Source organism: Dreissena polymorpha, chromosome 8 (assembly GCF_020536995.1).
Source record: "Dreissena polymorpha isolate Duluth1 chromosome 8, UMN_Dpol_1.0, whole genome shotgun sequence".
Taxonomy (NCBI): Eukaryota; Metazoa; Mollusca; class Bivalvia; order Myida; family Dreissenidae; genus Dreissena; species Dreissena polymorpha.
The window spans coordinates 9,666,293-9,688,593 of NC_068362.1; the positions used below are offsets into that span (position 1 = coordinate 9,666,293).

Genomic DNA, 22,301 nt, shown 5'->3' on the forward strand with positions numbered 1-22,301 from the left:
CCTAAGATTGACATGATATTGACATCTTACATGTGCATATATCGTATATATTGCCTAAACCATACTCGAAAATCAGTGGGGTTTAATACTCCGAAAATATGTTGAAAATGTTGAGTACTTTATTGTATTGTAGCTTTATGTCTTGGGTCTGCTCGCAAAATGTGGTATGCAAAGTTAAATTTCATTATCGAGATAATAAATGCATGCATATATCCTTTCAGATTGGAATATTCGATTTTATAACGCTTAATAAGACGCAAAAAAATCAGTAAACGTTATTAATTGCAGTAAACATACATAAACGCAATAATTGATTCAACAGAGCAATGTATACATTAAGTACGTAATTTATTTTATATTTGCATATAAAGATATTCATGGATCATGCATATCATATTTTTAGATAACCCGCATTCATTCTGATGAACTAGCGAACGATTGCAAAATTGGTAAGAGCGTATCGTTGCTTAACTGCGACGGAGATAAACAGATCGGAGACACAATACCGGTCGGAGTGACGTGTGTGCTACAACATGGATATAAAATATACAGGGTAACTTGTAGTCCAGAATTAGGTAAGTTTCGTTTTGTTGTATGTTTGTTCAATGTGACTTGATAAAAGTGTGTTGCTTTTAATGGTTTGCTTTGCGAATTTTTATAGTTTATTTATTCAGTTGGTTGGTTCACCATCTTGGACATATCATTACACTCAGTAGGTCTAATAGTCTGTACATGTATTTTATGTATTTTCGTGCGACGTTTGTTTTATATTTATATGTTATAAACGTTTATTTTAGATCGTCACAGACGTTTTCTTGGAGCTCTTGGAAACGTTGTTGAGGACGTTATTGGAGACGTTGGGAACGTTATTGGAGACGCTGTGGACGATATCGGCCGTGGCTTATTTGGAGCTGTTGGAAACTTCATTGGAGGTGGTGTTGGAAACGTTATTGGAGATGTTGAGAACGTTGTTGGAGGTGTCGGAAACGTTATTGGAGGTGTTGGAAAAGTTATTGGAGATGTTGATGAATTCCTCGGCGATACGGTTACTAGTATCTTCTGCTTGTTTTTCTGTCCAGGTAAATTGTTATTATCTATACTCTGCGTGTCAAAGCTATGGAAGACTGCATTGTCATACTAATTACAACGCCCGATATTAACATTACAACTTTAACTTGCCATATGCGAATTTCGAATTTAACAACTACTTTGTGTTTGAGCTTGAGTCACTACTTATCAAATGTTGTATAGTATTCAGCAAAAGAACGTACGTTTGTTGTAATTTCATATTTTCATAGGCAAATATAATATAATTTCGCATATAACCTTTCTGGAAAAAAACATGTTACACCCTCACCCTTAGCTATACAAGAGCGCATATGCTGTTTATACGTTATCATTGCGCTTAAGTATATTGACAATAGTAAAATATAAAAACCAACGTTTTTTTTTCATCTACCGCACCATAAATGTTGACGATTTCAAAATTACTCAAAATAACTCACCACGATTAACTAGTTGCCAAGAAATATCACTATATGTTTCCAATTTGCAAAATGATTCTTTTCTGTTTTTATTTACAAACGAGTACTGGAAGAAACGTTTGCGTTCACGTTAATCTCATTTTTTGAACTGTCGTTAAATGTACATCTGGTCCGTATACGTATCATGTTTTATGCTTAAGGGTCATATAATTACTATTCCGTTTGTAATTTAAATCTCACGAAAATACAAAATAAAAACTTTCCAAGTTTTCATTCACGTTGACGCTGAGGATTTTTTGTTACATAATTGTGGCCTGTTCTGATATTTTTGGTCAAAATGGGGTACATGGATGAAATTGAGTTATTCACATTTTCAGAAGCTTCCGTGTATGTTGAACACGAAACAATAAAGATTTTTGACATTTTTTCGCAATTAAGGTGAAAAAGGCTGCTTTAATATTTCTATTAAAACACAAAAATAAAAATGTGTTTATTTATTTTCATGTAAATAAAATAGGTTTATACATTATTATTTAATCTATCAGTGCAGGAATATGTCAATAGCATACACATTTATAATACGATATAGTTAATACTACTCAAGAATAAGAAAACAATTATAAGTTATATTGGTTACCATGGAGACACCATGAATAATCAAATTATTGAAATTCTGTGTATACATAGAAATTTTTCATGTTTGTTTGTTTAATAACTGATGTAAGAAAACAATACTTCCAATTCAAATACAGATACAAAGTTATGGTGTCTATCTAAATAGATACATGTATGGACACTTGTGTTGATTTGCTCTAAATAAGTTTGCTGTAAATTTGGATCAGGTTAGAAAAGCAATAACCTCATCTAAGCAAATGTAATGACACTGTAAAATATGTCTTAAAAACTGTCCCAACATATTTAATATGGTGTTTATTCTAACACGGCACGTACCACATTTCATATAAACAAAGGAGAAAATTGTCTTTGGTTTGGGTTTTTCTGCAATAATTATAGGCGGAGCTTATACATTGAAAGCACGCGCTGTAACTAAACAAAACATGCCGATACATTTTCCACCAACATTATAATCCGGTATTTTATGAATTAAAGTGCAAGATCTGATCGACAGAAGAGCCGAAAGTTGTATAGGTTATAGTTTGTTGTCGAATAATACACGGTCGGAAGTTAAGATGCGTCGTTTCAAATCACTCGTGCTTCGCACTTATGATTTAATCCCTACGCATCTAAACTTCCGGCCGTGGGTTATTCGACAACAAACTATAACATACACGATTTATTTCTTTATTAAACTTTGCAAACAATAATACACAACCTAAATAAACCTTGCATGTTTCAATTTCTCAGCAGTTCAGATATAATAGTGATTAAATGATAATATCAATTTATAAAGAACTCAGATCCCAAAATTAAGTAAAAACATAGACAAACATACTTTTCTCCGCTTTGTTCAAGTTTTATTTAATCTTTCAATTAATGTTAAACATAACTAACTCAAAACTTATCAAATATCAATATACTCAGGAATCATAAATGTTCAAGAGTTAAAAATATTAAAGCTATGTGGTTACCATGATAACCATTTTAAAATTCAAAATAATAATGCAGTTAGTTAAAGTCCCTTTTGCAGAATTGAATATAAATTTAAAAAAAATAGCACCGCATAAAGGGTGCCACGTGCCACGCTCGGCTGCGAAAGCTTGTCAGAATTTTTTTTAGAGGTCACAGTGACCTTGACCTTTAACCTAGTGACCCAACAAGAGATGTGTTCGTCAGAAACACAATGCCCCCTACTGCGCCACTTTGAAATACAATTTCTATTTATCATTTGGCAGGTATAGAAATCATCTCCCTTAAACCTTATTACTTGTCTTGGATTTTGTCCAATCCAACCGGGGGTTGGGGGGGGGGGGGGTCTGTAGACACTGCAAAATTACCAAGTCAGATATCACTGACAACCAAGGCCTGTGGTTTATCAAAGAGATCATAGCCAGAGTTCATCATGTATCTGGACATTTTTTTTCTTTTTCATAAGTCTACAGGTATGTAATGAACTACAATATTAACAACTTAATACCTGAAAGAAATGAAAATTATATCATGAAAAAAAACTTTGAAAAATCAATCATTTGAGTTATAAATAATCACAATAATAAATCTGTACAGTAACTGTGTATAGAACTTCAATTCTTGGTAAGGAAATATATAATATGAGATTTTTAATAATATAAATTACTTCCCTTGAAAATAATTGTCTCAAACAAATCTCTATATTTAGTAGTAAATAATTAAAAGCTACTACCGTGACTGTAGATTAACCACTCAAAATGTGCAGCTCCATGAAATACACATGCATGCCTAATATATAAAGTGGCTATGTTCAATATTGAAAAATTATCTCCCTGTAAAGCTTATAACTTCCCTTAAATGTGTATTTTTTATCGTAGACCTTGAAGGATGACCTTGACGTTGACCTTTTACCGCAATGTGTTTGTTAGAACCACAATGCCGCCTACTGCGCCGCTTTTATTTATTTAACGAAAATATATACGTGGGCAGGTCAGATAACTATGTCCATTTCAAGCTTATTACTTCCCTTGACTTTGTTTTTTCGACCCTAGACCTTGAAGGATGATGTTCACCTTAAAATTTTACCACTCAAAATGTGCAGCTCCATGAGATACACATGCATGCCAAATATCAATTTGCTATCTTCAATATTTAAAAAGTTATTGCCAATGTTAAGGTTTTAGCACGACGCCTACGGCGAACGGCAGACGGCGAGCTGGCTATAACAATAGCTCGGGTTTTCTCCGAAAACAGCCGAGCTAATATAACTGCATAATAATAATTATATAAGTATAGGTGAAATGTAGTCTATATTCAAACATATTCCATAAATAAGAGTGAAGTCTTTCGGCATTTAACTCTTAAATCTATCATGGTAATAGCTCATTATAATATACTTCTATTCATGATTTTAATATGTTACACAACTGGCTGTATTATGAGCTGTTATTAATCACATATTGTTGGCATTGTTACATCTTCAAGTAGGATAGACAGGAACTGTTTGTTCTTTACAGTGTTCTAAACCTTCTCTTTTATATCACAGGCATTGAGCAGAGAGGCTAAGTATTTCCTGTGGGTGTGGTGGTATACAGTAAATGTATTAGTACAGTTCTTCTCAAGAAGGTCATATATTTATTGACATCTTCTGTACAGTGACCCTGTCTGGCATTTCATCTTTCGACTGGCTTGTCTGATGTTATTCTATTTTAAACAAAAAATAGATGTAATCTGTTGTCATGAAATAAGCAAATTGAGGTTATTATACTGACAGACAATGACTGAATTAGAATGTCCATTTAAAAATGTCTCTAAAACAAAAATGTTATTTTATTGAAAAAAAATAGGTGGTAACAATATTTATTATTTACAGATGGAATTTCTCATTCAATAATATACAAACTTTGACAAAATTAATTTATTAAATCAAAATGTAAACACAATATAACAGGAACTGAAAAACAGGTCACGGGTGTTCAATTTCACGGTCTCCATTTTTACTTTCGTTTTTAGTTTAAATATGTTGTTTTTTGTAATGATTATGGGCATTTAACAATAAAAAGTAAAATTGATTAAAAGAATAGCACTTACCTTGTTCAAAAACAAGTTGAATCCAGACAGTATTATAAACATCAAGCTTAAATCGGTATCAACATTTGTTGAAGTATTGTTTGTGGCTATAAATCCGCCACGGCCAACTTTGGTAAAAGGGGAGTAATAAGTCAGCTCATTGAAATTAAAAGGTCAAAATCAACTATTTGTTTGATAGAAAATACTTTCAATCACCAGTATCTGTCCATTTTTTATCACTTAAATACTAAAAACGGTAAAACCACAGAACACATTAAGCATTTTAAACAATAGTTAAAGCAAGTTTAACGACGCCATTTCAAATGAGTTTTCTCATTATTTGACTTGGTCAGTACAAGCTTTTGACGTCTTGAAATGTATTTTTAAATTCGAAATATCCATTGGAATACTATGGTTAATTGGTCAATGAATGTAGTTAATGGCATACTACGTTACTCTATTATCTAATTATATATATATATACTACCCCGTGAGTTTCTTACAATTGCTAGTGAAGTTTGTTTTGTTCCTGCATGTTAAACTATTTACATATAACTTACACATACCTTGTATTTTAACGTTCGCAAATTAACTTGTCCACCATATCAATTTACAAGTAAGTTTGTTAAGCTCCGGTGCTGTATTGGTCTTTATTTAGTATCTTCTCTGACAAAACCGACCACCAAGGGTTAAAGCATCTGGAACAAGTTGATCCCGTGAATGTAAACTATCTTAATAATTTTAGAGCCAGATCCGCCAAACACACCGCCAAGACTTGTACAGCCTGGAATAGTTGATCCCGTGATTTACATCCCTAAAGGCGACACAAACGCATCTGTAAGCTGGAAGCAGCCCACTTTCCAAGACAAAGAAGACGGCGGAAGTATTCGGTACTGTTACCTTGATGTCAGTGTAATGTATGAGAGGATTTTCGCATATTAGTAATTTAATGTATATTGAATAATCTAATATAAGATAATTTATCACTATGAAAAGTGACTTTAATCCTTACAATCCGGTCAATTAATGAATCGATGAGATCTTCTCTTGCCGGTATATTTTGTTGATAAATTGTATCGCAGACTTACTGTTGTTGACGTTGAAATCCGCCAATTATGGCACGTAAGCCAGTTTATCAATTACAAATATACCTTCTACTCTTTTGATTAAATTGTGTACCCTTTGGGTTTAGAATGGAGGTGATTCCACCGACTTATACTAACGGTGGGAAATACAAAGAAGGGACTCACATTGTGTATTTCGTAGGTTATGATACACATGGGTACAGTGCTTATACGAGCATAACGTTCAAAGTCCAAGGTAGGTTTTCACACACACACTCACATAAATCGATAATTAAATATTATAAATTTGTACTTTTATCGTTAGCTTTATTCATTACATGATGTAAAAAACTTTTACTAGTGGACGACGCCTAAAACTTCCCATTATGAAGTTTCTACTTCTATAACTAGCGTACGGTCTACCTGATGTTTTGTCTTAATTTAAACGAATGCTACTAATAACGAAAATATATTGATTAGTAACAGATGTAGAGACAGCGGTCCAATGACGAAAAAAGCTCAGCACATGGCATAACATTAGCTAAAAACTAATTTATCCTTATATATACAGCAAATTTAAGAACCAAGTAATAATCAACAGCTATTCCGAATCTAAGATATTTCGGTAAATCCTTGTAAAATATATCTAAATTTGTTATCGTTCGAAACGTTTATGACTTTTTGCAGCTATACGATGTGCACCGTTTTCACAACCTAAGAACGGCATGTTAAAATGCAGCAACGTAGATATCGTAGAAGGAACAATTTGTGAAGTAAACTGTTATGACGGTTACGAGATTCCTCCCCAACAACGTAAGATTGAGTGCTTACGCAAGGGTGACAACGGGCAACCGTCAAATACTACAACGGATTGTAAACGTAAGTTTATTTAATTGTTAAACATATTTTATTGATTGCTAGAATGATTGTTTCATTTTCTCATTTATTACTGAATGGAACAATAGATTTATTAAAAGTTTGTGATTGGTTATTCAATCTTAAAACCGCTTAATGTTCATCATTATGCTAAAATTGCATGCGAACATACCTATATTTATAGGAGTATTAACTATCAACTTAAATAAACATTCAAATTCTCTAATTAATGACATTTAAAGGAAACACTATTTATATGGGTAATAAATGTAAATTGTCATAAATGTCAAATTTAAACTGGATATCGATACTTGTATTTTGTTTTAAGCTGGAAATTTTAATTACAAATGTCTTTAAAGAGTTATTATCATGTGGTAATTAGTGTTTTTGTGTGTGTTTAAGCCATTAAATGCACTAAGGGACCAACAATAGTGCACGGAACACTGAGTAGCGCTGACGGCCAACGGATTTTCACAGGAGTGTACGACGCCGTGTGTGACCCGGGTTATTATCCCAAATCATCAGGCAGCACGACTTGCAACGAAAATGGAGAGTGGACAAAGGTTCCAGAATGTTACGGTATTGTAATGATCATACAACTTTTAATAACAATTATAATTTTAATAATAATAATAATAGTAATGATAATGCATTATATTATATTATTATTATTAGTATTATTATTATTATTATTATAAGTATTATTATTATTATATTATTATTTTATTATTATTATCATTGCTGTTGTTGTTTTGTGTTATTTTTAATTAATATTAATATTTTAATTATTATAATTGAAACTTTATTATGATTATTACATGTATTATCGTTATCATTTCTATGATTATTATAATTATTATGATAAGTATTACTATTACAATTATTATAATAATTATTATTATAAGTAGTAGTGGTAGTAGTAGTAATAATAGTACAACTAATCATAATAATTATAATAATCATAGTAGAAATAACGATAATAATAATTTTAATAAAAGTAATAATGATACAAATATTAAAAAGTAGAAGTAGTTGTAGTAGTAGTAGTAGTAGCAGTAGTAGTAGTAGTAGTAGTAGTAGTAGTAGAATTAGTAGTAGTAGTAGTAGTAGTAGTAGTAGTAGTAGTAGTAGTAGTAGTAGTAGTAGTAGTAGTAGTAGTAGTAGTAGTAGTAGTAATAGTAGTAGCAGTAGCAGTAGTAATAGTAGTAATAGTAGCAGTAGTGGTAGTAGATTTAGTAGTAGTAGTAGAAGTAGTAGAAGAAGTAGTAGCAGTAGTAGTAGTAGTAGTAGTAGTAGTAGTAGTAGTAGTAGTAGTAGTAGTAGTAGTAGTAGTAGTAGTAGTAGTAGTAGTAGTAGTAGTAGTAGTAATTGTTGTTGTAGTAGTAGTTATAGTGGCAGGAGTAGTATTTTCATGGCAGGGGAGATAAAGAAATCGATGGACATATGGATGCAATTATAACTGAATGTAAAATCAAGGTACACTTGTTCCATGTTTTAGATGTTGAAGGACCATCATTTCCCGACTCTGAATGCCCTAACGATATCATAGTACTGATTGATGCCGCGAACAACACAGCCATGGTTAACTGGGCCTTGCCGAAGGGGAATGATAATTCGGGAGAGCCTCCAATTATAATAGAGGAGAATGGATTTGTCCCGCCTATGCGTTTTGATGCAGGAAACCACTACGTGAAATATTCTATAAACGATAATGCAGGAAACGTTGGTTCAAGCTGTATTTTTCATGTAACCGTTGAATGTTAGTATTATTATTAACGAGTTTCTCTTATCTAAAAATGTGTGTCTTATGTCAGATACAGTACATAAAACTATTATTGCATTTGTGTTCCTATTGTTAAAAGCATAATCATCTACAAAATAAAACAGAAAATCAGTTTAATATGCGCATAACGAAACAAAGCAACATTAGCAGGAGAGAAAAGTTTTTTACCTCTTTACAGTATATTAATCAAGGTAAATGATACATTGTGTGTCCTGTTAAGAAGAAATCATTAAACACCAGACAAATCTTACTGTATCTTCATTTTAGCAATCAGTTGTAAGCCACCACTTCTGAATCCAAATACTACCCGTGAAGACCGTATGGTGTACACCTGCCCCTCTCTCTACACTGTCGGGTCAACATGTGCACTTTCATGCAAGAACGGATATCCAAGAGCAGGTACCGACACAATTCAGTGCGACTTTGACTTAAACGGCGATCCAAACTGGAAGTGGGCAGGTTTCAAACCATTTTGCCAAGGTAAATTTGCACTTTATCACAGTAATACTGGCTAATATTTCACTAATCACAAAATCTTTAGCATCTGAACATTTCTGTGTTACAAAGGTAAATTGGATTTCTGTTCTGCACGCAAACTGATTAGTTAAAAATGTTTGTCCGCTTTGTATAAATTAAAAAAAAAGTACCATTATTTGTTAATCACCACACACATGACGCTTATGTAAAACATTATGTGTAAACGTTATTGTTACAGAAACGAATTGCACGAAACCTTCTCCGCCAGGGAATGGCGCCATTGCTTGTGCTCAATGGACGCTCGGTCAGACGTGTCAGATGCAGTGTCATAAAGGGTGGGACATTCCGTACCATTCGAACGGGGTTTTTACTTGTAGTACTTCGAACGGAATATGGCTCCCACAGCCCAGTGGTGGGCAGGAATTAGTGCCCGACTGTTCAAGGCAAATCAGTAAGGATCACATAAAATTAAGACTGTCCACGGTAATATCTACGTGACGATATATGCCATACTACGCACGTCTTTGTAATGTTGTTGGTATATCGGATATGTATCGTGTCAACAACAAAAAATGTGCGTCGTCATTACGTACTAGACCTACTGGTGTAGACTCGTGTGTTATTTCTAAATCTTGATGTTCACATTATGCCTAACAACGTGTACATGTTTTTTTAATTTTGCATTGAAACACACTACTTAAAAAACATAAAACAGTGTTTCATAGCATAATAATAATAATTTAAACATATTTCTACTTTGACTTTCAAGGAAATGACAGGATGCTTCTTAATCTTCCGTCGCAGTTGTTTTATTACACATACGCGTGTAATAGTTCAGAAGAGAATCTGCTTCAAATCCAAAACAACTTCATCAAGGCACTGAACGCATCTGCATACCGGGATCTTTGTTTAAATGATACAAGCTGCGATGCCAGATTTGTTCACGTCACGTGCGGGTCCGTCTCAACACATCGGAGAAAACGTTCTGCTTCGGACCAAGCATATAAAGTTGAATTTGTACTAGTTACACTGTTTGAATTGAAAGTAGGCCAGACCGAAGTTTCTCGTCATCAGAAATTAGAGGCCATGCTGTATGACATGATCGATAAGCTGACCTTGGAAGTTGACAGTGGTCTTTTTAATATACATGCACTTACAGTTAATTCAAGTTCTCTATATGTGGGAGATGTTGAATTTGATTGTCCAAATGGCACACGTTCTAAATCAACCACTCCACTTTGTGGTAAATATTGGTTTCCAATTGCATTAAGTGTTAGTGATTACTGGCCCATTTTTAAAGATTCAACTATATCTGTATCGTTTTTATATGTAACGTTTAGATATGATATCCATATATGTCAACTTCAGATACATTTTTTCAGTTGGATGCTCATCGGGTTACTTTATGGATGAAACCAGGACTTGTCAATTGTGTCCTTATGGTTCTTACCAGAATGAATCAAACTCGTTTCAGTGCGTCGCATGCCCACAAAATACGAACACTACATCTCAGGGATCGAAATCATTAAACGACTGTAGAGGTAGTGCTTTTTTGGAAACAAATTTGTAGAATTAAAAATGCATTTTCCTTTGCCTTTATTGATTTAATTTTTTTTTGTAAAAGTCTTGATTACATGAACAAAATATTACATAAACATTTTAAATTTGAACCGCAAAAGAAGTCTACCTTATTACGTTGTCGTGGCCTTGTGGTACCGCACAATGCGTCACACCAAATGATTCGCAGGTTCCCAGGATCGTCATAACCTCATAAGCTCACTTTCTCATATTGCGTGAAACCAAAATAACGTTAACAACAGGCATTGAAATTTCCCAGAGTAGCCTCTAGAATTGGGCATCTGCTACGACTTCTCGATTAGCATGCTCTACACAAACACCGTACATATTTTATTTCACAGCAGGAACTACCTAAACCGCCACGTTTCTATTCAAAATTACACAATTTCAAACACGGGCAATACTATTGTGCAATACACATTGTGTTTCTTGAACACATCAGTACGTAATTCATCCACTCCTACTTCAGAAAGGTGTGAGCCAGGCACGTATTCATCAACGGGTCTTGAGCCATGTGCGAAGTGCCCGATATCCCGTTACCAGTCCGATTATTACAGCACAAACTGCGCAAGATGTCCGCCCGGATTAAGGACATTTAAAGAAGGAGCTACACGCAGTTCCGATTGTGGTGGTATGCGATAACTTTGTTTTGCAATGACCATCGCGAGTTTATCACACATTGTGTTTTTTCATCAATTATAAAGTTGCATACAAGTCATTTGTACATTTTGTTATGTGAAACATATTCATTTACATATAGTTAAGGAAAAATTGACAACTGGGTCATTTTGTCACTTAATATTAATCGTGTTTACAGCATACGACATCAAAATAATAGAAGACAACCTACTGAAGTTCACATTTAACAGTGATTTCCCCGAAGTGACACTCGTGTATTGGGTATATACAACGTCTGCACTGACCCTTACCTTCACTAGCGCCGACAAATCGCTCAATATTTTGGTGAATACGTCAACATCCATTGACGTGTTGCTTTCAGGGTAATTATTCTCGTATTGGCTTCTCATCGTTGCCTTGTTTTTGTTCGAAATAGTGCGCGTTCACACCGTGCAATCGACTAACGCATCGTCTGCGGTTCATCCATCGGCTTCCCTATTCCCTATAATTTATATTTTACGTATCGAATTGAGCAGATTTGCGCGTGTTCTTTTAGAGCTTAAGTAAGAATGACTTTGTGAACGTAATCCTAACCTTCCTAGCTGCTTACTTTTAAATAAATCCGTTAAAATGTGGGTAAAAATCAAACAAAATTCACCACTCTCTCTGTCAAACTCTAATTACACATGATGTAGACCAAAGATAAATATGAACAACATTTTATTGAAATATTTAATCGTTTCCCGCGATATTTACCGCTATATTTAACTCGATATGTCGCCTTTTGGTCTACCTACACAAGGACGATATTTCGTGGTACATTCTCGCGCGTCGCTTCGTGTATCACGCAAAATATTGTTTGTCGCTTTGTGTGTCGCGCAAAATTAATTGTGTCGCTTTGAGTATCGCGCATAATATCGTAAGTCGCTTCGTGTGTCGCTCAAAATACCGTGTATCGCTTCGTGTGTCGTATGTCGCCCTTGATGAAAGAAGGGCTAGATTATAGATGGCACTATCCGGATTCCGTATCTGCGTGAAAATTAAACGTTCAACTTGTTAATTTATTTGAATGTGTGAGTTCTATACAGTTTCAAATATGTTCAGTCGTACCGCGACAAATCACATATGAATTATCCCTGGACCTTAAATTCCAAATAGTATAATCTTGAAAGAAAGCCGCAATCGATACATTGTGTATATATCGAAAGTTAGCACGTAATAAGAGTTTTGCCATAATTATCGGTATTTTAACAAAAGGATAGAAGGAAATCATATAGTACAACGCATGCCAAACACATTTGACAATCTACTTCGAAGTGCAGTGGAATCTCGAAATGTCGAAGTTCATAAACCACACAAATTATTTCGATATAAAAGATATTCGAGTAACCCGATTTATAAGAAGTACACTTCTGACTAGTTATAACTAGAGGTGACAAACGATTCTGAAAGCTCTCCAGTAGGAAATTCCAACATAACTGTCAACCTTCATGTAGCTGTCTTTAAGTTGGTAAATTCATTCATGCGTTTCAATTAAGAAAAACCCTTTTATCTCAAATTTGTGAAGGGAATGAACATTTATGTTCGAAGTTTCCATTACTTCGATAAATTGCGTGTAAATGACTTGTTTCAATACTGTCAAAGTATGACTTATTTAAAACGAAATCCACTCACCCATCCCATTTTATTTCAAAATACGAATGAAAATCTTAAAACTGTTTTTGTGATCAAAATATATGATAGTTCTATCGAATATGGTCAATGAGTAACGTCCAAATCCCATCAATTTTCATTGCCGCAGCCGATGGCTTGAGCATAATTTTATTTTCGCAGCCGATGTCATGACCATCTAATAAGTAGCCGCGGCCGTTGTCTTGAACCGTTTTTCCAACCCCACTCGAATTTAAATCTTGATAAACAATTTGTGTGTTCATGTGGGATGCTGTAATTTGGAATAACCGAAGAGAAATGATTAAATATTTCAATAAAATGTTGTTCATATTTATATTTGGTCTAAATCATGTGTAATTAGAGTTTGACAGAGAGAGTGGTGAATTTTGTTTGAGTTTTAGACCACATTCTAACGGATTTCTTTAAATGTAAGCAGCTATGAAGGTAAGGGTTACGTTCACAAAGTCATTTTTACTAAAGGCTCTCAAAAAACACACGCAAATCTGCCCAATTCAATACGTAAAATATAAAGAATAGGAAAATACTTACACTTCGCTTTTACCCGACATGTATACAATACCGAAGCCGATGGATGAACCGCAGACGATGCATTAGTTGATTGCACGGTGTGTCGTTAGTGACTTTAATCATGTGCTATCATTCACCTGCATGAAACACTTGTACATTGGTTTAAATGGGTTAACAGTTAAACGATTTAACTAAGATCGTCTAAATGCAAAAGGTCAGTCCTTGAGTTTTACTCGTTAATCTGTAAATATGTTAATGAACTATTAAATCTATATTACTGTCAGACAGAGAATTGTAACCTCATCAAAAAGTATGACAAGTCATGCGTGGAGTTTCGTTGCAATGGTACTCAGCGGCTCGCAACTGACCATGTATAATAACGGCGACCGTCTGTTTACTAAAGCAATCCAGAGTGCTAGAGAAAGCGCGATCAAATTCAACGATCATCTGATAATTACCGGAGGTACGTTGAATGAATTACTGGTGTTTGTGAATAACGTTCTAATCTTTGGTTTACAAACTCTAGTTACGGTAGTAGTTTGCCTACTTATAAAATATATATTTACGAGAATAAGAGTTTAAAGTATTACAGGTCACGTTCAATTTCAAAGTGGTGAATTATATGAGTGTAAAAAATCAGACTAGACCAATAATTTGATAAGATTCCAAGCGAACATGTCATGCATAATGTTTATACTTCTATGTATTATAATACATTAAAACATTATTTACGTTACGCATTGTGTTGCAGACGGGTTGATTTCCTCACCATACATACTATCGGGCAAAAAGACTGCAGACGAGATATCCAAACTGAAAGAGTCCAACACATGTTTATTGAAATTCACGTCCTTTCTGTACGACCCAGATTTCTTCTCCAAAGGCACACACCACACGATGCTGATTTCGTCCAAATGCGACTGTAAGAAATGACATCACATTACATAATTCACAAAATGTAATAGGTTGAAACTTTATTTTCACAAATTTGTTAGATTGTACCAAATATAAATGGTAATATAACCCCAGTTGCTTCCATCGTTTTTGAAAAGTTAAACACATATGATATTATTACGAAACCTTTTTTTATTGTGGCTTACTTATACAAAATGTTTGTTTTGACGTCCAGCACAGGACGAATGTTCTAACAATCCATGTGGCAACAACACGTGTGTAAATAAGCTCGAAGACTTTGAATGCATATGCAGGTAATGACATAAACATCGACACAATATTTTAAAATATATTTGCATCCCGCAGCTACCAATTTTGAACGATTCTTACTCTGTATTTTTACCAAAATATCAGAAAATAATGTTGAAACTTTTTCACAATTCATACAGCATAAGAAACCAATATTATAATATTGACAATTTGTTAAACGCCCAGTTTGACGATTATCTCCGTAGATGTCGGTCCGCCGTCACGGAGAGCTACACATACTCTGGCATTCATCGACAACAATTGATAACCATCAACATTTAAACAAAAAGACACTTTGACAAGCCATATTATAGGCGATATAATACTCATAACTTTACAATTACTTCAAATACTGTTATGTGTATGTCTTGATAAAAAATCGTATATCTGCAAAACAAGGATTTTATTTCACTTTTTCGTCATCTCTTAAACTGTAAAATATATCTGTACGATAAAAGAACATTTTTTTCGTATTATGATTTGTGAATTACAACATTATTAAATCGTGTTTATATTTAAGGTTCCTATACGTTTAACTCTCAAATGGGTTCAATTATAGTAAGCGTCATTAGAATGTTGATCCTTTTTAAATCATAGAAAATTGAAAACAAATCAATATTTAAATGTGATGTATGATATTTTAAATGCATGTGTTATATAATTCTAAAATGATCATATCTAACAATATTCAGCAATGGATACAGTGGAAAGCAATGTGAGGTTGCTCCAGATTACTGTGCCTCAAATCAATGTCAGAATGGAGCCACGTGTATCAACGGTCAACACAACTACACGTGCCAATGTTCTTATGGATTATATGGCCCATTTTGTAACATGAAAGCAGGTACGAATAGTTAGATACAATGTCATACAATGCCCTTTTTTATGAGGAACTGTTTAAAATTACGTTTATTTATGTTTTATTTTACAAGGTTTTTCATTTCAATCAGGGATTTGAACATGACATGCTAAACACGCGACATAACTTTCAATAAACTCAACACTTTTAGTTGATGGCAAATGGTCGGAATGGGGCGTTTGGAGCGAATGTTCAAAGACATGCGGCGGTGGAATCAAAACACGCATTCGATATTGCACAAATCCGCCGCCTGATCCTGAGGGGAATATGTGCCCTGGAATAGACACAGAGTCCCCGACATGCGCCCTGGATGTTTGTCCAAGTAGGCCTTTACTTAAAGTGTATTACATGTATATATATATGAACAACATGCGCACTAACCGCTTCTGGAACAAGAACATATTTATGACAAATATTCAAATTTTGAACATTCATATATAGGTGATATGTTTGCAATTTTAGTGTTGGTATACAAATGAGAGGAACGTCTCATTACTACTTAACATACCAAACGGAGGTTTTATATTAATTGTAAAGGGAAAGTAGTAGTAGATTAAAGTAAAAACCAAATTGACCTTAAATTTCATATTATCCAGTATGTATATTGCATTTCTATATTTGCATTTGGAAGTTTATCATTTTTAATTATGTTAGAATGTGTTGTCTGGATGTGCTGTAGGGAATAACACGTCTAGAAATGCATAAGAGCGTTGAAATTATTAGTTGCAAATACGTAATCATATTTGCGAACATTTTTGTTATTGTGGCTGTCTGTTTCAGAATGCAGATCAATATACCAAACGATTGGATCATCTCTAAACTGCAATAAAACCCAAGACGGTCTTCAAACTTGTTTTGTCAAATGCCAGCCAGGTAGTTTAAGTTAACATGTATATACAAATATTGCATGACATAACAGAGAGGCTTAGTTCAAATTTTGGTTAGAACTAAAGAAATTTACAAATGATATTACATTTAGATGATAGCTTTGACTAGCTTAAATATGTAAGACAGCGAAAGTTGATGTACATTTATGTCATCATGGGGCGCAGAAACTGACAGCACACCTTGAGAAATAACGTTAATATTCGTTTGTTGTCTCCCTTTAAGGATATTTTTTTGCCACACCTCCGCTCGAATCGTATCAATGCGGACCTGGTACGAATTATATATGGACCCATGAGACGGACGAAAATCCGCTCGCAAAACTCCCGAAATGCGAGAGTGAGTTACAATTTACAATTTCACAATATATATTATGACATACTAAATGATACTTTAATAAAACAACAAAAATAGACGTTTGAAGCAGAATGTTGTACAATAATAGCGCTCCGATTTACATGAATCCAACAGTACACCTATTTAAACTTTTTTTGTTGTTGCTATTTCTAAATATGAATATGGAATACAAATAATCTTACATGTATAGTATGGGAATAAAAGACATGCGGTAAATTAATAAAACTGTTATTAAATAACTATTAAAGGGGCTAATCCACCGGAAAGTATGACAGGGCGATTTTCGATTCCAACGGATGTTCCGTGTTCCGTCGAAAACTTGGCGATAGTTAAGGAGGCAATTGATGAACGGTTAAAGTCCGCACAATGTGTGATGAACGGTAATTGTACGCAGTTAGTTAAGACCAACTGCGAACAGTCTTCAAGGAAGCGCCGTGCGACAGAGACACTTGGAATAATAATTGAACTTCAGGCGCAGTTGCCGTTTGATGGATCAGGTCTCAATGTTGATGCCATGGTCAAAGGGAAAGGTAAGATCTACGTTTAGTGTTAAAAGCTGTATGCTTCAAAATGATTCGGCAAATCCTTACCCGATTATTAATTTTCGCATATCACAAACTGCGATTTTGGAGTTGGGTAATAAATATAGTAGAATTAAACTTTTTTTTCGTTAACCTTATCTCCCTTAATTGTATTATTATGTCAACGATTGCTGTTATGGTGATTCGAGACTAATCCGAACGTGTTGGGTACTTTTTGAAATATGAATCTCCTAAAAATTATCGCTGCGTATAGTATTCATTTATGACTCGTTACAACATTGTGTCCAAACTTGGCAGTATTTTTAAATTTGAATATCGTGTTCAATAAAGCTGCTACGTCATTGGGAAAATAACAAACGTGAACAATAATGCTCCAAATCGAGTAAAACACCTTGTTATTAAAATGACTTGCACGAACTAATATTGTCAAAGACCCAATCTGAAATAAAGTACTTCTTTCAGGGCCTTCTGCTGATTTAATACGGCTCTTGTTGGCTGTGGCCTATTTAGAAAACACGACGCAAACTCTTTTCAACAAGTCAGAGTCTATGTTCGAATTAACAATCGGCGGTATAACGTACATCACAGACAAAACAAGCGTCATCGTTACTCCGTCTGTCAGATGTCCGAGTGGAAAAGTGCGAATGCAATATTTGTGTGGTAAGTACGATTTGAAGATCTGAATTTTCATATTGCAAAAATGTATGTATTTTATTTGAATTGGCTTTCTAGAAAATAAGTCAAAATACTATTACATTCGTTTGACCTTCATGTCTATACCACGACAAGGGAACTCATGCATATTCAAAATCTTTTTTTCACTAGGAAACAAATCTTGATTTCACTTGATATAATGAGATTTGTTTTCACGTGATATTATGCACAATGTACATCATACTTCCCGGATAATTCCTTTCAAGTGACAGTCCCTGCCGGTTCATTCGCCAACGGCGTGAATGCGGTGGCGTGCCCTAAAGGTACCTACCAGGAATTACCAGGACAAGTTAAATGCACAGCGTGTCCTGCTGGTACCACGACTGAAGGCATTGGCTCAGAAAGTCCGACGGAGTGCTCCAGTACGCACGGCAGACGGATAATTATATATGAATATAATTGTATCATTTAAAAGAATAAAACTTGTTGATTTTTTTGTTTTCCTTTAAGAGTCTAATACAGGTGTAGAGGAAACTATTCAGCTACTTCCGAAAATTAAAATTTTCAACAATTATGACAAAACGATTGAATGTGTTGTTGAAATTTGATGATGCACACATTTAACTTCACAAAATGTATTGTTAAATTTATCTTTACCGAGCGTCAAAATACATTTAAGATATTCCAATACACGCATTAAAATTGTATAAACAAATATTTTAGTTATGGATTCTGAGTCTGCAATGCCTGGTAGAACGCCTTCTAACATGGTACCGAAGCAACAAATCACTGAGGGAAAAGGTATGCACATATGTTTACTTAATTTAAATGTGTTTGGTCATAAAAGGAAGCATAAGTGTAACATAACTAATTTCATAATAACCAACCCTTTACAAAGGTGTGTATCAATTAAAAGGTACCTAATCATGTCAACGGTTGACCCTGTTAAGTGGACAGTATCCGGAAAATATACATTAATCACTTTGGAGAATAGCGTGTGAATTATCAATGCTGTAGACATTTGGTTTGTGAACACGATTGTGCCAAAGAGAAGGGTGCAAATAGGTTACTGTCTACAAAAGTAACGGAATATAGATATCAATAATGATACATTGTGTCAGTTAAAACATATAAACAAAGTAATAAACATATCTTTAAAAAGACAATCATTGTAAAAAAAAATCATTTTGTCGTAAGTAAATACTCGGGCAACGATGATTTGTTAAGTGCTCTTTCGGATACCAGTTTTTTGCTTCACATTTAAGAGAAATCTCGAACACTTTCGGTCGCCGTGACCAATAATCAATTCGAGATTATTTAATTGCTTGCTGCTTCTTCATGTATTTGCGCAATGATGAATTGAAATATTAACTTCATAGCGCTATATTCTTAAATCTTTTTCTATAAAGAAGGAATGTAGTTGACACTTGTTCGTAGTTTCATTTAATCGTTCCTCAAAAAGTGGTAACTCTGTTAATCTGGTATCTTTCCTACCATTGAGTAATTAAATGGTAATTAAATTGAATGCGTTTTAATTCCCTTTTATTATTATTTAATTTGAGTTCCAATGATATGAGGTTAAATTTTATTTACACTTAAATGTATCATGAATATTGCTGGGCCAAGTGTGAGGGTGAGCGCTCTAAAACCGGGTTAAACACCCAATGCTTTGCATTGATCGTTCCAAGGCATGAAACCAGCTTTATTCTTATATGTGTTTATGCTATTTTGTATTGTGCTGTTTTGTGCTGTTTTGTACTGTTTGGGCAATCTTGCCTTAAATAAACATTATTATTAGTTCTTGAAGAACATATTGGTTATGGGGATCTCTGCGGGAAAACGGTTATTTTTTCTATTGCATTTGATGATTTTACATAACATTACATAATGCTTACACAAGTATATTGTGACCGTAAAGCATATATTTCCCCGTTTAATTGGTATTTAAGGTAGTGTTTTCTAAATAGGCACAATGAAAACCATTGCGAGTGTTTTACAACATTTCAATTATCACATTCTTATGGAAAGCTGTTAAACATAGATTGAACATTGTTTATAAACATAGTTTGCACACGTAGAGTTCTTTTAGTAATAATTTATCTCAATCTTAATGCAACGGAGAAACAATAATGCTTAATAGAAATGTCAACGTTATTGTTTTGGCAAATTGCCCAGTAAGACATGTACAAAATATGGCATGCATAACCTAAATTACTTATTCATTTATTCACACCGTATGCTTATCTTGCCTGACTTTCAGACACAGACAACGCTGCTGTTATTGCGGGATCTGTTACCGCGGCAATTGTTGTGTCCGCAGCTTTGGTGATCACCGGATTGTTGGTGTATAAATACAAGACCAATAAACGGTATGTTATTATACACTGACTGTTCAGGCATAAATAATATAAACAAGTGCTACGAAACGTAATTCACACATACAGCACATCAATATATATTCCCATAAACAACATGACGGTGAGTAGGTTTAATAAATATTAATTAAGCGAACCCCATATTTTACCAGCTGGAAAGACCCCTTGTAAAATTATTTTATGTCATTAAGCTTTCAACTTTAAATAAGTTTTTTATATTTAAATGTATTACAATATTTCAACACTTACCGATTTGTTTTGTTCATTGTATTGCGTGATATATAATCTATACTATAATAGATAAAATATATTAATACAAAGGTTAAATTATTATAGACAAAACTTCTATTTTATTTAGCTTACGTAAGGTACGACAAAGTGATGCCAATTTGCATACATTTGATCTGTACAACCTGCCTGTCAAAAATGAGACGATGATGCCTGGCAAAGACACGTTCATGAGCAGATACAATTTTTAAGCCCTACAACTGTTGAATGACTAAGGAGGCGATACACCGATTCAAATGTCCAGCATATATACTACTCTACATTACTCCTAAACAGCCTGTACACCTGACCAGTTTTTAAAAATGTAAACCGTTTTTGTATTAACCATGATTGGTTTTGAGTCAACTTCCCCTTTATTAACTGTGATAAATTCTCTATGAAGCCTTAATATTTGGACAGTTTAATCCACCGATTATAACAAAATCGATATTCCTTGAAAAAAATACCAGTTATATAAGTTATGTACGTTAAAAAAAAGGCCATGCTATGGTTATCTTTTATTACCCAGTATCTTTTTGAACATCTGAACCTTGCTGAATTAAAATTGCTATTGATCGAATAACATTATGCGATGTATGAATCGACCATATGTTTAGGTAATCTTACATTTGTGTTAATCGACTGAACGATTTAGGTACCGAAACATTCAAAAAGCTTGCAAATATTTTAGTAAACATAAATCATTTCCCTTTTCAAAGCATGTTTTAGTTCTTATAAATACATGACTTAATTTAAAAAAAAAACAGCTTGGGAAAAGATCAATCTTAAAATGACATATCTTCAAGGTTCAGTATATGTCGACATAGTTAGGTTTTTAAGTGTGTTTTATAATTTTTTTGTGTAACCAATCAATAGAAATGTTTTTGTAGCCTATTATATAGAAGTAACATCAAACAATGAAAAGTGTTTAATGAATTTGTGTGTGTATTTTTTGCATTTTGTTATGTAGACATTTTATTAATGAAAACAAAATTCGCAAGTGTGGTTTAAAATTGACATGAGCATGTTTACACACATTCGTATTATTTAAAATTACTTTAAAACATATTGATCTGAAATAAAATTGAACACATTATGCATTATACATTTTAAATAAAAATTTAAATAAAACAGCAATAAACGTAAATGTATGATATGTTATTGCCGTTGTTTATTATTATCTATATATAACAATTGTACGTTGTATCCCACATATTAAAATATGTAATAATTGTGCATGCAATATAAATATCTCCAGCTGGCCGTTAAAGAAAACCCGGTGTCAGGCATTTCTCGTTTATGCATGTTGAGTATGTGGATATCTCAGTCCGATCATGTCCGGTCTTTATATTCCTTCATTTATTCAATTTGCCTTCAATGTAACCAATCCATAAACAAAAGCAAAATCTGTAAGTCAACAGTG

At 33.8% G+C, this 22,301-nt stretch overlaps 1 protein-coding gene and 1 long non-coding RNA gene across 2 annotated transcripts; one reads left to right on the forward strand and one right to left on the reverse strand.

Annotated features, from left to right (window-relative positions):
- Window positions 1-78: 78 nt before the first annotated feature.
- Window positions 79-22,032, forward strand: LOC127842778 (uncharacterized). Its single transcript, XM_052372486.1, has 27 exons — window positions 79-164; window positions 404-575; window positions 798-1,079; window positions 5,887-6,031; window positions 6,334-6,461; window positions 6,893-7,084; window positions 7,484-7,660; window positions 8,580-8,840; window positions 9,132-9,344; window positions 9,580-9,792; window positions 10,111-10,584; window positions 10,724-10,882; window positions 11,389-11,550; window positions 11,737-11,920; window positions 14,021-14,199; window positions 14,488-14,658; window positions 14,866-14,944; window positions 15,632-15,783; window positions 15,950-16,120; window positions 16,579-16,671; window positions 16,909-17,022; window positions 17,289-17,570; window positions 18,045-18,242; window positions 18,503-18,658; window positions 18,960-19,037; window positions 20,497-20,605; window positions 20,970-22,032. Exons 1-27 carry the CDS (start codon window positions 99-101, stop codon window positions 21,088-21,090), a joined length of 4,731 nt encoding a protein of 1,576 aa, XP_052228446.1. The 5' UTR covers window positions 79-98; the 3' UTR covers window positions 21,091-22,032.
- Window positions 2,947-5,445, reverse strand: LOC127842779 (uncharacterized). Its single transcript, XR_008031873.1, has 2 exons — window positions 5,163-5,445; window positions 2,947-4,775 (listed from the first exon to the last, which is right to left on the reverse strand). It is a non-coding gene; the product is annotated as an uncharacterized LOC127842779 (long non-coding RNA).
- Window positions 22,033-22,301: the final 269 nt, after the last annotated feature.

Excerpts from the sequence above, each read along its gene's own strand:
- LOC127842778 (XM_052372486.1), top strand. The coding sequence starts at position 99 with ATGTTGAAAATGTTGAGTACTTTATTGTATTGTAGCTTTATGTCTTGG. Across the intron at positions 6,462-6,892 it reads CATAACGTTCAAAGTCCAAG|CTATACGATGTGCACCGTTT; the intron begins GTAGGTTTTCAC and ends GACTTTTTGCAG. Across the intron at positions 19,038-20,496 it reads ACAAATCACTGAGGGAAAAG|ACACAGACAACGCTGCTGTT; the intron begins GTATGCACATAT and ends CCTGACTTTCAG.